This window comes from Macrobrachium nipponense, chromosome 39 (genome assembly GCF_015104395.2).
Source record: "Macrobrachium nipponense isolate FS-2020 chromosome 39, ASM1510439v2, whole genome shotgun sequence".
NCBI lineage: Eukaryota > Metazoa > Arthropoda > Malacostraca > Decapoda > Palaemonidae > Macrobrachium > Macrobrachium nipponense.
Window position 1 is genome coordinate 15,797,574 of NC_061099.1, and position 17,356 is coordinate 15,814,929.

Below are 17,356 nucleotides of genomic sequence, written 5' to 3' on the forward strand. Positions count from 1 at the left end.
AAAACGCTAGAACAGCGTTGCAACAAATATGTTGATTATAAAAAAACTAAAACCGAATACCTACCTATTGAAATCTTGGGCAAGAAAGAAGTATCTATTGTTAGGAAATTTGTCATGACTTCCATCTCTTATCATTATCAACCTTAATATTCCTGTTTGTTCTGTTTTTGTTGTGAATAAAATAGCAAAGTCTCATCAGTTGTATCATTATTATTTGCATTTGCAGGGGGAACAGTTTTCTAGAAGTGAATTAGTTTTGGTCGTGTAGTTATTATGATGATAAGTCAAGCGTGGAATTATCAGATTTCCTCCAACTATGCATGTTTGATTATCATTAGATAGACGTTTTTAAATTCCATCGTGTTATTATTATTATTATTATTATTATTATTATTATATTATTATTATTATTATTATTATTATTATTATTATTATTATTATTATTATTATTATTGGCTCGTTTTCCGTGCCGAAAATGATGATAATGGTTGCAGACCCACAATATTATAGTTGTGTGAGTTGATGGTTTTTTAATAAATGACAATAGCTTTCGAACCTTGTGCTGGGTTCATCCTCAGTCAAGTGAACATTGTGACTAAAAATTCGTCGAAGTAAACTTCTGAGCAGGACAAGCGCCAGTGGTAGTACAATTCCACAACAGAGAACGCAAATGAAGGAAGAGCTCAACAGCCCAACCACTTGATTCTATTGTTAATATTCGTATTCCTGTTCGCTATTCAGGAATACGAATATTAACAACGGAAATACGTAGTTGAGATAGACAGATAGATATAGATTTATAGATTTTAGGCACACATGCCAAGCACTGGGGCAACTAAGGCCATTCAGCGTTGAAACTGAAATTGACAGTGAAAAGGTTCGGAAAGTGTAACAAGAGGAAGACCTCGCAGTTGCACTATGAATCAATTGCTAGGAGAGGGTGGACAGTAAGATGGAAGAAAGAGAATATGAACGGATGTGCTGTAAGAGGAATGAGGAATGAAAGCATTCGCAGATGGGGGCCGAAGGGGTGCTACAAAGAACCTTGAGTAATGCCTACATTGCACCGCATAAGGTCCACTGACGACACTATTCCCCAATGGGGAACAAGATGTAGTTGGGCTGTTGAGTGCTTCCTTCATTTGCGTTCTCTTTTGTGGAATTGTACTACCACTGGCACTTGTCCTGCTCGGAAGATTACTTCGAAATTTTTAGTCACAATGTTCAGTTAACTGAGGATGAACCCAGCACAAGGTTCGAAAGCTATTGTTATTTATTAAAGAACCATCAACTCTCACACAGCTATATTATTTGTTATTTTTTTTATTATTATTATTTTATTATTATTATTATTATTTTATTATTATTAGTTATTATTATTATTATTATTATTATTATTATTATTATTATTATTTTTCCAAAGGGTCCACAATAATACAAAGTGTAAAAAGTCCGTGTATAATTTTGAAGACTTTACAGAAAGCTTTCGAACCCTTCCTTCGGGTTCGAAAGCTTTCTGTAAAGTCTTCAAAATTATACACGGACTTTTACACTTTGTATTATTGTGGACCCTTTAGAACTTTATATATACTCTCGTGATAGAGAGTTTTTCCCTACTATTATTTATTATTATTATTTTTTTTTTTATTATTATTTTTTTTTATTTATTTATTTTTTTTTTTTTGCTCTATCACAGTCCTCCAATTCGACTGGGGTGGCGGTATTTATAGTGTGGGGTTAACCGGGTTTGCATCCTGCCTCCTTAGGAGTCCATCACTTTTCTTACTATGTGTGCCGTTTCTTTAGGATCACATATTCGCATGAGTACTGGAGCTACTTCAGCCTCTAGGTTTTCTAGATTCCTTTTCAGGGATCTTGGGATCGTGCCTAGTGCTCCTATGATTATGGGTACGATTGCAACTGGCATATCCTTCTTATTTCTATTTTCAGATCTTGATACTTATCCATTTTTTTCCCTCTCTTTCTCTTCAACTCTGGTGCCCCATGGTATTGCGACATCAATGAGTGATACTTTCTTCTCGACTTTGTCAATCAATATTATTATTATTATTATTCAGAAGATAAAAGCTCTTCATATAGAACAAGCCCACAGGGGTCACTGACTTGAAATTCAAGCTTCCAAAGAAAATTGGTGGTCATGAAGAAGAATTAAGCGGAGGTAATGAAAATGATTCTATGATCATTTACAAACTGAAGTTGAAAAACCGAGTACTTGAAATTTTTCGTCAATTTTTCAATGAGTAATAGTTGATTTGTTTTTTAGTAGCCTTTGGTAATGTAACTCAAATTTTACCGTCTTAGAGTAGATAAATTTTAGGTTTTAACTTTTTTTTTCTTATTTGTTTATTATTTACTAAATAGGAGATTAGGTGTTAATAGTTTTTTTATTCACACAATATTCTTCTTTAATATGTTGTGTTTTCTTACCTCTCGTTTACCAATCTCGTGGGATATCTTATATCTTAGAGTGATATTAATTTCTCTTTACTCATTTTGTAAAACGGTTTACTAAGATAAATACTCAAGGGAATCGTACGAATCAACTTTTAATTATTCAGACAAAAATAATTCCAATTCACTGGACGAAGCAAGAATAACAAAGTTCTTGAGAGAGAGAGAGAGAGAGAGAGAGAGAGAGAGAGAGAGAGAGAGAGAGAGAATAAATATGACGAAGCCAACGTCGTGCTTATCTTTTGCGGCCAACGGTTTACCGAAGAGCGCCTGTTGGCTCGAACAGCATCACTAATTTCGAGCCGAGAGTAACGCTCAACTTCCGAGTTGGGAGAAACAATACTCATTTTCGAGTTAGGAGAAACACTTCTAATTTACGAGTTGGGAGAAGCACTACTAATTTCTGATTAGGGAGAGAGACTACTTATTTTAGAGTTAGGAGAAACGCTACCAATTTCTTAGGGATAAACACTATTAATTTCTGAGTTGGGAGAAACACTTAATTTTTGAGGTGGGAGAAGCACCAATAATTTCTGAGTTCAGAGAAGAAACACTACTAATTTCAGTGTTGGGAGAAACAAAACCAATTTCGAGCGAGATTAAGAAACCCGAGAGAAAACTCGAGCCGAGAGGAACACTATTAATTTCCGAGCTATGAGAAGCACTACTAATTTTGCGAGATAAAGAAGACCGAGAGAAAACTGTCTTGTTGGGGGAGGGGGGCCGGTGGGGGGGAAGGGGACGTGGTTCGTTTCGAAGGCGAGGGGTCTCAAAGATGCCTAATTATTAAACTTCCGTTTAATCGCGTCAGCGATGGCAATTAACCCCCACAATTAGCAAAAGTAGTGTTAAAGAATCTTTCTCACAGCCAAAGGGGGGATTAGTGGGGCGGGGGGGGGGGGGGGGAGGGGGGGGAGGGGTGGAGAGGGGAGAGGAGTGGGAGGGCAAAAATGGCTATTCATAACGCAAGGAAAAATCGACGAGGTAAAAATTTGTAGCTGAGAAAATTTACCGGGACTAATCAAGGGTTTGTTGTTGAAACCTTTGTAGGAAGGGGTAGGGTTGGTGGAGGTAAGAAGGCAGGTGGGGGTAAGGGGGCTGGGGTAGGGCTAGGTAGCCCCTGAGGGAAAGACGGACAGGGGTTTGGAAGTCGTAAAAGGAATCGAAAGTTACGAAATGAAGTTAAGAGAGGGGAGATTGACTTAGACTAAGTTCTTACGACAAAACAAGTACGAAAATATTGTAAAAGAAAGAAAAAAAAAGCTAAATTGGCGTAACAGCGACGCCATGTTAAGAAAGGGTAGGAAAAGTGTTTCCGATAAAGTTTGTGAAAGATAAAGAGAATGAACTTTTCCGTTAGTCTGTGAAAGATTTGCCAAAGATATCAAATTTGAAGATCTCAAAACTAGTTCATTCTGGCACTGGGATCTTGCATTTGTTAACCACGGTAGTTATTGCTTTGTTTCATCTTTTCTCTAGTGGACGATTATAATCTTTATGGCAGTAAAATGTAACAGGTAGTTGCTAGCGCTGCTTGGCATTTAAAAAGAAAAAAAAGTCTGATTTACAGTTCAGGTGAAAAACAAGGTGAATGGTTTATTCCACAGTTATTATCTGTAAATAAAAGATGTTTCACGTTCGTAAACAATAAATAATACGTTTTTCATATTCTCCTCTATGACCTACCAGAGTACAGGCATCACTCCACCTTTTTTGGTGCAATCGATAATTGTAATGAATAAAAAAAAATAGTAATATTTAGGAAGGAAAGGAAATATCGCTCCAAAGACCACCAGATGAAATGTGGCCATATTTACAACTATTATTGTGCTTTGTGGTTCATCGGTGACCAATGAAAGTAAACACGTGGGTTGAAAATTTTGGTTTTGCTGTTCGAAGAGAATTAATGACCTTAATGTGAGTTCAGTGAGCCGATATCAGCTGGGATAGGCTGACACACGCCTATATAATTGCTATACTAAAAAGGATTTTGGAGTCATATGCATGTGTTTGTGGGTATTGTTAATATCAGTGCAAACAAAGGCCAGAATAAAAACTGGAAGGGCAAGAATAAATGGTTGAAGGTTTAAAGGAAAACACAACTATAAACTGTTGAGGAAATTTAATAAATGACATTAAGATTCTTTATTTATAGCTTTACTGATAAGTTTTCTCTGAGGGGGTGCAGATGAAAGCATTTTGCCACGGCTTGGAATTGGTAAATTTTGAAAAATATTAAAAAACGTAAAGCAACAGTTCCTCAGAGAGGATGAAATGGTAATGTTCCTATGAAAATGTCTTTTTAACAAAAGTCAGTCATTAACAATTGGACCATATATAAAGGATTGTAATCATATGAAAAATTGCCGACAGCAAATATTTTGAGACCGTGACAACTACGTTTTCTCATAAGTTGCTTAACATACTTCCACATAGTTCACACAGCTCGTCCTCATAATCAAGCATTCCACGTGCCAAGGTCCAGAGAAATGGCACGTGCCAAGCTGTGCATGCGGCCGTATGGTTGTCAACTCTTGTGCTAAGTATCCCTTGTTGTCCAAAACAGAGCTATGGGCCTTTGGTGTTCGGAGCCCTTCAGAATGGGTTTTCGGGTAGTAATGAATTTGTTCTTCATTGTTAATAAGCTAAAAAAAAAAAAATACCACATTAGAAATGTTAAGAGTGATTTTTCCACTATTCTGCAAAGCATGACAAATGGTTAGGTTCAAGAAGCTGTTATTGTCTTTCCAAAAGATCAGTCGTAAAGTTTTTGGTTAGCATGATTTTTCTTTTTGTCAGAGTTGGTCATTTCGATTGTCTGCATATGTATATTTCTTCATAAAAAGACGTTCGTTAACAAGTTAATAAACTTTACCTGACAGACCCATTCACGCTTCTTTTGGGGGAAATCCTATAAGCTTATTATTTAACTTAGGTCTCAGTTACACATTTTATACATTGTGAAAATATCTTGAAAATATTCTTTAAAGTAACGAATGTGCTCTTATCATTTAAATGAAAATAACGACGGCGCTTTTATTTTATTTTCATTCGTGTCTAACATATTTCTGCCAATAATGAGAAGGGAATGAAGCCAAAATTTTTCATTGAAAATAATAATTTTCTATTTCAAAATCAATCTGCTTGTTGTATATGAAATAGGATTTGAAGAGTGCAGTGCTAGAGACAAGGTGAGGCGCGTTACAGTTGGAGGTATTAAAAGGGTATCCCATAGCTTTATCGTTCTCATTTTCTATTAGGTCATGTCAACTATTTTCTTTGAGTAAAATATGTGACTAACTATGATAAATTATCGTACCTCTGCATTTACTTCGATTCTTATTTTAATAGGATATAAGCAGCATTTCCCCCTCATTCTTACAAATATTTTACCGGTATGTAATATAAGTTGTGTTATCTCTACATTTTTTTTATTAAATGTTAATTTGACAGTTTTCGAAATAAGTGAGAGGCGTCCAAACATATGTTTGTTGTCGGTAAGTAATATATTTGTTTCCATTATTACATATAGTTCAATATTAGCTTTAGGGGAATTTAACCAATTTCTCCTTGATATTCAAATGATAATTATTTTCTATGTATACTCATCACTTAGCAACGAAATTTATTGTATTGAAAAACTTTTACGAATTTGAGTTCGTAGGTAGTAGGTACAGACGGCCAATGAAGAATTGGCGTAGTTTCTTAATTCATTGTTCGTTATGGAAATATTGCCATATGCAGATGCCAGATTATTCAATTAACAATAAATAACATTTCCTTTCATAGGTGCTATACTTGAAATAAAATTACATTAGAATAGAGTAGACTTATTCAACGTATTAAAGATAATTATTTTGCAAAGTAAGGAAAATGTATACCGATGGGTCCACGATTTCTAATTTTATTCTCAACTCTAGCTTCGTGACAGCATACCGAAGCATTTTGAAGTTGGCTTTGCTGCCGCTCGAGTCTTGACTCAACGTATCGTACTGCACTGGGGTGTTGTCATTTCGCTTCCTACAGCCGATAAATAATACATCAAGGCGTCAACATTCTCTGAAAACGTTGTTTAATTAAACTAATTTTGTCCTTTGATCAATAAAATAATTTGCATGACACATTTAGTGGGCCTAAATTGGACTTCTGATTTTCACACATGATTGGCCTAGGTCTATTTTCAGCAGTATACTCTCTCGGATACGTAATATGAATGAATATTTAAATCGACAATATATAATATATGATATATATATATATTATATATATATATATATATATATATATATATATATATATATATATATATGAAAAGGATAAGAAGAAAGGCGAACATGGCTAATAAAACAAGAATAACGGGAATAATCAAATAAAGTAGATTATAATATATATATATATATATATACATATATTTTATATATATATATATATATATATAGTATATATATATATATATATATATATAGTATATATATATATTAATCTACTTTATTTGATTATTCCCGTTATTCTTGTTTTATTAGCCATGTTCGCCTTTCTTCTTATCCTTTTCATAATTGCTTAACATAATTAAGTCAGACCTAGCTATTCAAAGTCAAAAAGCAATCATAAAAAAAACAAACGAATATAATTCAGTCTTATTTTTTATCGAATTCCTTGCATATCATCCTGTTTCATTTGGACACGTTGGAAAGCTGTGGGAGTCAAAACTGACGAATACATTAAGAAAGGCTTACTTTCATTAAAGCTTTCTTAGGTTGATCTTTCTGTAGGTATTCATTTCTTTTAAATAGAAACTAATTCAAATTAGTTTCAAATGTATACCTAGACCTACTACCATAGGCATATTATAAGTAGCTGAAAGGATAAGAAATATGAAAGGTGACGTTATCGTTTAAGTCTATTTCATGTTTTTATTTATTTATTTTTTTTATTTTGAAGAAAACCCTACTGCTTTAATCAAGGATTGCTCTTTGACGGCTACAGGGTGTAACACGAGTGTATGCACATATATTGGGGAATGAAAGATAAAGTTTCTTTGAACAGAAAATATTTTATAAACATGCATTTTAAGGCGTCCGTTGTCGGTACGGGAAATTTTAAAATAACCGTTATCATTACTGATGCTTTGACGCGATGGAGTTCGTAGAGAGAAGTCGGCTCGAATCGCCCGAGATGTAGAAGAGAGCGGAGGTGGCGTATAGGAGTGATGGAGGGATTAGGCCGATGTTAATAAAGTATCTCCAATAAAATGTATTCTTTAGGTTTTGAAGAAAAAAAATGCATGCATCATTGAAACTGTTTCCCTCCCTATCCGTGGTATTCATTGGCCACCGATAAAAGGCAAAACAAAAAGAGTAAGCCTAACTGAATCTCTCATCCATCAAAGATAAGTTTGCTTATTCATTAGACACCTATCAAAGATTTCAAGTGTAGATTTAAAAATCTCTTCCTCTCCATCTAAAGTATTCATCAGACACCAGTCATAAGCGTAGAGCTAGTCATGATTCCTGGTTCAGCAATGTCGTGACGATGCACTAGAATTCAAAATTCACAAATGAATGTTGCTCAGCAACGTTTACACTACTGTATTGACTTGCTCTCTTGTGATGCTTTGAGGTGTTCCACCTCTAGGCCCATGTTCTAAATTTTGCCGTTCTTTAAAAAAATTTATTCATCTATGTATGATTCTCTCCGGTTTATTAAGCTTTCTTGATATCTCTCCAACAGGAACTTGCACCGAATGCAGTGCAATAATCGTCTCTCGCTCATCGAGGGTTGTTTCTTAGACCGATAAATGACACATTGACAGATTCCCGTGCACATGAAATCAAAAGTAATAGTTAGGTCGCCTGGTTCACACTATTAGGATATCGTTTTTTTTTTCTTTTTGTTTTTAAATTTGATAGCATTTTGTGAGATTCCAATGTTTTCTGTAAAATTTAACAAATGGAAGAGTTCAACTACCTTCAACTTAATATTGAAATGATAATTTAAGGATTATGTTTATGCGATACTACTAGTGATAGGTGTCTCCTATCTATTTGGTAACGTATATCTATGGTTGTGATATCACGTTTTTTATCACTTCGTTTCGTTCACATCAATTTTGCTATATGGAAAATAGTTTTACACAATAACATAACATAATGTTCTAAAGATAACAGTGGATGTTTTTAACGTCATTACATATGATTTCTTCCATCTTTGAAAAGAAAAATCGATAAATAAGGCATGAATCATGCGTCAGGCAAGTGAACGAAGAATTATGAAACTCTGCCAATAGTTTTTTGGCCGACAGTACATGCGAGCAAATTACCATTGGCAGTTTCATCATTTTTGTTCACCTTCCTGACGCACGAGTCATGCCTTATTAATCTATTTTTCCTTTTCAAACAGCAGAACATCATGTTATAAAATTGTGTAAAACTATTTTCCTTAATAGAAAAATTGACGGGAACGAAACGAAGGGATTAAAAACGTCATATCACAACCACTGACATACATTACCAAGTAGATAGGAGACACTTATCATTAGTAGTATTGCATAAATAGCCTTTATATTATCATTTCAATAATAAGTTGAAGGTAGTTGAACGATTCCATTTGTTACATTTTACAAACAACATTGGAAACTCACAAAATGCTATCAAAGATCAAGAAAATGATAACCTTAACAGTGTGAACCATGCGGGAATCGAATGTCAATTTGTCATTTATTGTTCAAAGAAACATCCCCTGCTCAGCAAGAGACAATTATTGCACTGCATTCAGAGCAAGTTCTTGTTAGAGCGATATCAAGAGCGCACAATATACCGAAGAGAATAATACGTAGATAAACCAAATTGTTTAGAGAATGGCAAAGTTTAGAAAATGGGCCTAGAAGTGGAACTCCTCGAAGCACTTCAAGAGAGCAAGACAATACAGGGTGTAACACGAGTTTATGCAACCAGGAAGCATGACTAGGTCACGCCTATGACTGGTGTCTGATGAATTACTTTAGATGGAGAGGGAGAGATTTTTAAAAATACACTTGAAGTCTTTGATAGGTGTCTAATGCATAAGTCTAATGAATAAGCAAGTCTACCTTTGATGAATGGGAGATTCAGTTATACTTATATACTAATTTTTTTATCTTTTATTGGTGTCCGGTGAATACCACTGATGGGGAGGGAAACAGATTTAATGATGCGTACATTTTTTTTCTACGAAGCCTAAATAATACATTTTATTGGGAGATACTTTATTCACATTGGCCTAATGTCTGTATCCTCCTCTTACACTGCACGATCGCTCCCCCACATCTCATGGTACTCCGATTTCTCGCTACAAACTCCATCGCATGAAAACAGCACCAAAGATAATGGTTATTTTGAAATTCCCCTCACCAACAAACGAAGCCTTAAAATGCGTTTATTGAACATTTTCTGCAAAAAAATTTCTTTTTTCTTTCATTCCCCAAAATATTTGAATAAACTCGTATTACACCCTGTAAGATTTTGTAGCTGTCAAAGAACAGCCCCTGATTACAGCAGTAGGTTTTTATTGTAAAAATATCTGAAATAGACTTTAATCAGAAACACCTTTCATAGTTCCTATCCTTTCAGTTACTTGTAATATGCTCATGGCAGTAGGTCTAGGCATACATGAGAAACTAATTTAATTAATTTCTATTTAGAGAAAATTAATAACTACAAAAAGATTAAGCCTTTCTTAATGTATTCGTCAGCTTTGACTCCCACAGCATTCCAATGTGTCCGGATGAAACAGGATGATACGCAAGGAATTAGATAAAAAGAAAGACTAAATTGTATTCGTTTGATTGCTTTTCCACATGAGATAGCTAGGTCTTGAGTAGATTATGTTAAGTAATAATGGAAAGGATAAGCTAAAACGAGAACATGGCCAATAAAAAAGAATAATGGAGATAATGAAATGAAGCAGATTAATGTAGACATTGTGGATTTAGATATTAATTCACATTACGTGTCCAAGTGAGTATGCTCCTAAAAATAGACCTAGGCTAATCAGGTGTCAAAATCACAAGTAAAATTTATGCCTACTAAATGGGGCATGCAAAGTGTTTTATTGATCAAAGGACAAAATTAGTTGAATCACACTTTGCTATCAAAGAAAATTGACTGGCTTAATGCATTATTTATCGGCTGTAGGTGCAAACTGATGATATTATAACCTGTGGTTATATATTTTCCTTACTTAGCAAAATAATTATTTTTGAAACTTTAAATAAATATACTCATTTCTAATTTAATTTATTTTAAGTATAACAATTTTGAAAGGAAATATGATTTATTGATAAGTAAAAAATCTGGCACCTGCTTATAGCAATATTTCCGTAACGAACAATGAATTAAGAAACTATGCCAATATTTCGTGTGCCGAGTGTACAGTACCTATTTACATGGTAAATTCAGGGAGTTCTTCGCTGCAATACTCCGTTGATGCCACGACTGTTTGCAAATCTATTGGAACTTTGGTTTATCCTGTAACATTTTTATATTGTTTTGTTATTCTCTCACGAACTGTTCTTGACATTCTTGTTTATTATATTAAAAGGCCAGGTGCATGTAAGACGTAGCTTACTTTGCCATAAAGTTTGCGAAACTTTATGACCGATTTACCCATATCTGTGTCGGAATTACAAGAGCTTTTAATTCAGTGACATCACTTTGGTTACAAATTTCAAAGGGTGTGGTGATTGTGGTCACATCTCGAGTGAATATCAAGTCCCATAGTTTCCTCTACTGTCAAGAATCTCACGGGACTACTCGCTTTATCCAGTCTTCAGTACCTAATAGACTTGTATGCTAAATGCTCCATTACTGGCAGTGAGTTCTGTAGTTTCTTGAAAGCTTTGTCGTCTGTACTGTTCACTTATGTAGGCCATCCTTATGTAACGTAGCATATTACTTGTAAGTTTATGGGGGCCAATTTGGCTGATTCTTCTGGATAATTACTTTATTAGAGATCAAACTGATGCTTAATGGTACATAACATTTCAATTTCAGCTTTTCCCTTCTTGTCAAAATATTTACGACTATTTACTGTTGGCTGAACCAAGGTATTCATGTTGTCAAACTTTAGCATCTTGCAATGGTTTTAATTTATTGAATGTTTTGACTGAAGGCTACTTAATTTGGTGACTTGCTGCTAGTGCTTGTGGTCCTTCTGTGGGTTTCAAACATCAGCAGATGGCTTTTATTCTGTGACGAAAATGAATTGGCTATCATAGAGGAACTGATGTTTTTTTGAGCTCCATATAGTTCATGCTCCCTTTTGAATTTGCCTGTATTTTCCTATAGTTTAAGTCAGCATTCTAGAAGTGCTAGCATCTTAGTGCAATCTGCCATCGTCTTACTAACATAAAAATACTGCACTAATGCGCATTCGGCTTAAAACAACCAAGAAAAAAAGAACAATATATAGAATAGCAACCATGTACAGAAGCTATGCTCAAATCTGACGTGACATGATTCTTTTTGTACAGTCCAGAATGTCAGATTCAATTTAACGTTGCCAAGTATTGTTTTTTTTTTTCTATGTAATGTCATACATGTAGACAAGTTTGCGAATTCACAGCTACCACTATTTTCATTGGGATTATATAAATATGATCCCTTTTATGTATTGGTATAATTCGTAATCTATATGACTATTTTTTTTTTCTTTTTTTTTTCAACATTGCCTAGCTCAAAAAACAGGGCAATAAGGTTAACGCGCTTAACTTGCTCCTCGGGCTGGTCGACGTAACTACCTCTGAAGCATTATAACAGTAGACCTAATAAGCTCAACAGCCATAACAACATTTTCAAAATAGGAATATGAATTACAAGAAGTTTTCCTTGAAAACTGCAAAATAAATTATTCAAGACTGCCAATTTATCTTTGAAAGAAGAATAATTATGTTTTTGTGATGAGAAAAATCTGTAGGTCGTGACCAACATAAAAATTAAGCATAGAGCAAGATATTTACTTGATAATCCAATAAGCAATTTTCCCGTCTAGTATCTTGTCCGATATACGAAGAGAATAAAAAGAAAAATGGCAAAAGAAAATGGCTGAAAGGGCCTTTTAAGCAAGGATCTGAAAACAAGGTTGTATGATCCCCACCAAGTATGTAGCAGCTTAATTTGTCAACAGCTACCATAGAAACCAACACTTCCTTTAAACACGTAGACCAAATTGAATAAAACGGTAAAAGGAGAGGTGGGACAACCCCAAACAACTAATAGTAGTTATACGTTACTTCAGTTGTAGTAACGTGGAGTCAGTGGTAGATTTTCGTTATCTAAATTGATAGTAATGCCCTGTGCTTTCTTTTGCTTCCTGTTGGTAGATGTTTACCATATGTGGATTGTAGCCGTGGCTGTCATATAGTTTAACACGGAACTATTTTGTTAGTGTGTTCTCATAAAAGAAGCGAGGGTTTCTTACACTGCTCTCATGACATTGCCTATTGCTCCTTATCTCAAGATTGACATATGAAAATTAAACAAAAATTAGTCTAGTCACAAGGATACACGTTAATGACAGAATTCAATCAACGGTAGATAATGAAGGATACAGATAGAAATAAAATTTACACAAATATAGAAGTTTATTGAATGACTGGCACAAAAGCAAGACTAGGTATTGTGTGCAAGGGATCTGTAAATCAAACTTAATGCTATTTAAGTCATTAACTGGATTTCCACTTTTGCAGTTCATATCATAATTTAATATGTGATGACAGGCAAACTCCAATAGATAAAAATTCTAGATCTGATCCTTTAAACATACTTCACAGAGAAAATATATATTTTAACAACATTCTCTCTTTTAAGTATCAAGCTTGCAAAGCTGAATAGTCCCGAAAGGCATTATAAAGTTCCAAGGATAAATGTAAAGCTTCTGTAACGCAGCTATATACCAATGATATACAGACGAAAACACTGAACTATATCAGGATATTAAAATGAGAATTTTAGTGACTGTAATGATATTTTTGTAATATGAATGATCTTTTCTTCACCAAATCCAGCTTCCTGTTTTTCCACCAGGCTTGTGAAAATTGAATAATCAAGTGCAGAAGAAATAAATGGTAAATATTACAATATTTAAAAATAAGTGCATGATACATCATATTTATACATTTCGAAAATCTCAATGTTACTCACAGTACTAAATAGCTATTCAACCAGGAAAACACAATAATTGTGCGATTTCAGGTACTTGGCTTATTTTATGGTGCATAATAACTCTCTAAACAGGTACGCTACCTGAAATGACGACTGGAATAACTTACTTATTCACCTGGAAATGCCACTACTCTACAAAGACTGTCATCTTGGGAGATATCACAAGAAATTCAAAATCTATAGAGCATTCTGTAACCTTTGTTTACACATCATACTCTGTGCCAAAAAAATCTTTCAAGGTTAGTAAATGTTCACGGAATTTCAGAAAGAGTTATAAGCACCAAAAAACAAGACCAATATATAATTTGACATAAAAAGGATACAGTTCTCATAAATTTCATTTTTCTGTTTATCTATTGATTGCTAATTTTAACTAAGTACTCGGTTCTGGATTTCGATTAAGTTAATGCTGACAAACTCCAACCTGATAATAATATTGGAAATATTATTACATTAAAAGGTAACTGCCCTGTGCCAATAAAGAGAAAGCTCTAAAATTCTAAATAATTAGATCATTCACTATATATATGTACACTATTTACATTGAACAACCACAATATATTCATTGGGGGAAAATGCCCTTAAAACAGCATACCATTTGAGGAAAAGAATTTACAATGGTTGAAGGAGCAAATATATATATTAAAAACCGATCCATGTACTATACAAGGGTATTGGCTGTTTTTGTTTTATATTAAAAATAAAACATTTAAGTCAGAAATAACCATTTGCATTGTCACAATGACCATTCTTCATTGTAGGAGGATTAATACATCTATGCCACAGCTAATTCGCTTTACACTTCATCTTAAAATGTACACTTATACATTCATACATCTATACAAGACATCATACACATATATATAGTACTCTTGACAGAGATCAAAGCTGGTGTTTGAACACCAACTAGAGACCACTTCCTAAACTTAAAAGATGAACACAATTAGAAGTTTTCCCAAAAATCAATGTTGAAAATGATGAATTATGAGAAAGGTATAATTTTCAGTGCTCAAAAGTTACTTATTTAATTAAGGCAGATTTACGGTTTAGCTGCAAATAATTTACAGGCAGTGTTCCATGAAATCTTTGATAAGATGTGATCATGAGACATTTTATTTATATTGTCCTCAAACAATATAAAACAAGGAACAAAGGTTAACAATTTTGGTCTCTTTATGTGCATTCAAGAACATAGTTAAAACTGCTTTGTGTGCACTCATGAATACTATTTAACAAATACAATAGATTCTTATTTGTATTAATATTAAGTAACGAAGTCATACTTTTGTGGTTTCGATTAATCGTCTTACTAGTGCCTGAAAGTGCAGTGGTGGTTAACAGTACTAAATACAAATTACTGTAAGTGCCAGTGCCTTGAGATACGAAAGCACCAAATACACAGGTTTGGTGATCCCTTGTTGGGAAGGAATGCCTTATGGCAATCACAGTTTTTATGACTACAACTGTGGTGATAGTACGCAGCACTATCTTAGGAATTGTCCTGGCTCGGAATAATAATGCAATGTGTCACAGTGCAGAAGAGAGTTTAGTGTTGGGTCCCCTAAGTAATGAACCCATTTCACTTGAAACCAACTTCGTTCACTCATATTACTCCTGTAGGACATAAAAAAAACTTTCACAATGTTCTGCATGGCGTGAAAGTTACCAAAGGACTATGGACACGGGGTTGCAGGCCCTTGTCAGTACTCTCATTGCACATAGTTGCAAAAAATAGAAAATGCAAAGTTTTGTTCTGCCCTAGTGTAGGAATGGACATACTGATACACCTTGACGTCTGACAAAACTAAACTTCATAAACCAAGAAATTTTTTCAAAACTTTCACTGGAAAACTGGGGATCCTTCATAAAGGCCTTAGTCCGTAGGTTCACCAATCTAATCCTAGGTCAGAGTTCAGAAAAGGCAACCATCCTTGCAATTTGACAAGGAGATGACATTGAAGGCCATAAGCTGGGGCTTTCAGAAAATCAAGCCCCCGAAAACAGTAAGAATAAATGTTTGGAAAACTATCATTGTACTCTAGACTTAAAAGTTTCTACCCTCTGTCACCTCATAAACGAATGAGACCTATAGTAAATAGCCGTCCTCGCAAAACAGATGCACAAGAAATTAGAAGTTTAAAGCTGATGAGAAGATTTGACTCCAGAATGATGTGTAATGCTAACAAGATTGACGAAGTCCGTTTTTCAATTTGATTACGGCTTTTTTTTTTTTATAATGTAAGAAATACTGGACAGAAGGTGGTCGTCTATGTGTAATCTTTATAGCACCCTTCAAAAATCCACGAGAGAGAGAGAGAGAGAGAGAGGATGAAAGCATACTGATATGTGACAAACGATGAAAGTTGTGTATGAAGGTGTAAAGAAATATACCAGTTATGACATAACACAACCGCTAGCTTTGTCATAATCAAGTTAAATATCATACTATGCCAACATAACATTCTGCAACAATAAGTGAATTTAATAAAAGCATATCTGCTCTTACAACAGGAAGCGAGAGCGCTGAGTGGAACAGATAATGCTGTAATGATAATTACAATTCACTTATAAACCCAGACATGTATAATACAAAATCATGTATACACTGCACTGTACTTTACCTTCCTTTATAAACACAGACGCAACCCTTTCATATCGTAGTTGATTGAAGTAAAGGAACACTGATGTACTGTATTATCCTGAAAACCTTAATGTACAAAAGTGAAATTGTATCACTTGTATTTGTCAGAAAGCACTGTTATTCACAGACATATAATGTCCTTATGCAAATGCTAGTCTACAAATAGAATGAAAAATATATGATGGAATTCTCTGAAAATAAATTCTGAAAAAGAACGTGACAGAAACTATTACACAAAGCTTTCAAAATATCTAAATGTTTTCTTTCGAAGACACTATCAAACCTGTATTGGTCTAAAACCCTCAAACACTGGGGACTTGTAGCCTCCTGTCAAAATGAAGCTCGAAAAGAGAAAAATAAAACTCAGTGCACACACAAAAATTAATTGTTTGTTTGTTCATCCATTTACGGACGTATAGGAGAGAACACAGACCATGATGTTTCATCGGATAGGAGGAGGCAAAGAAGCTTCAAAGGCGACTTCTCCAATTTCTCAGGAAACAAGATGCTTCTGTTGGTTTTTTGGCCACTTTTCTATACATTTTCTTAGCCTTCAAAAGACCAGCCTCATTCATTGCATTCTTTATTCTGTTGACTTCAGATTAATGGATGGATCTTAGTAATCATCAACATCCTTCAATTTGACGTAAAGACAACACGAAAGTATCATTCCGAACACTTGCACTAGACATATGCCACATCCTACTGCTCCAAGGATGACAAGGTGTTTTCCCAGTTCCTCTTCGAACTGGTGGATGCAGCCCTGGATAAATATAAATAGTCAAGATTAATTGCTCTATAGTCAAGATTAATTGCTCTACTGCCTATAAGTCTCTGGGATAACTTAGCGATACGAATGCATTAGACGGCTAGCATGAATAACCAACAAAATAAGTCAATGATAAATATTTGGAAAAAAGGGATTAATTAAAACATGGAGGAAAGAATAATTAATTAAAACATGGAGGAAAGAATAAGTTGTCAGAAAATTTTTTTCAAATACTGATGCTGTATACTTACACTGTACCAAACGTTGGACGGGTGA

General features: G+C 34.4%; 1 protein-coding gene and 1 long non-coding RNA gene across 2 annotated transcripts in view; one reads left to right on the plus strand and one right to left on the minus strand.

The window, feature by feature from the left end:
- The window catches only part of LOC135210153 (uncharacterized), a 223,128-nt gene that overhangs the window by 161,627 nt on the left and 44,145 nt on the right, over positions 1–17,356 (plus strand). The gene's annotated exons all lie outside the window — the stretch shown is intronic.
- LOC135210152 (CD151 antigen-like) overlaps positions 13,072–17,356 on the minus strand; it is a 105,147-nt gene continuing 100,862 nt past the window's right edge. The window contains exons 5-6 of the mRNA XM_064242977.1: positions 17,332–17,356; positions 13,072–17,074 (exon numbers count right to left, since the gene is read on the minus strand). The exon at positions 17,332–17,356 is cut by the window's right edge and continues 128 nt beyond it. Of these exons, the coding sequence (XP_064099047.1) occupies positions 16,928–17,074; positions 17,332–17,356 (172 nt within the window). The 3' untranslated portion in view covers positions 13,072–16,927. The remainder of the gene's footprint in view (positions 17,075–17,331) is intronic.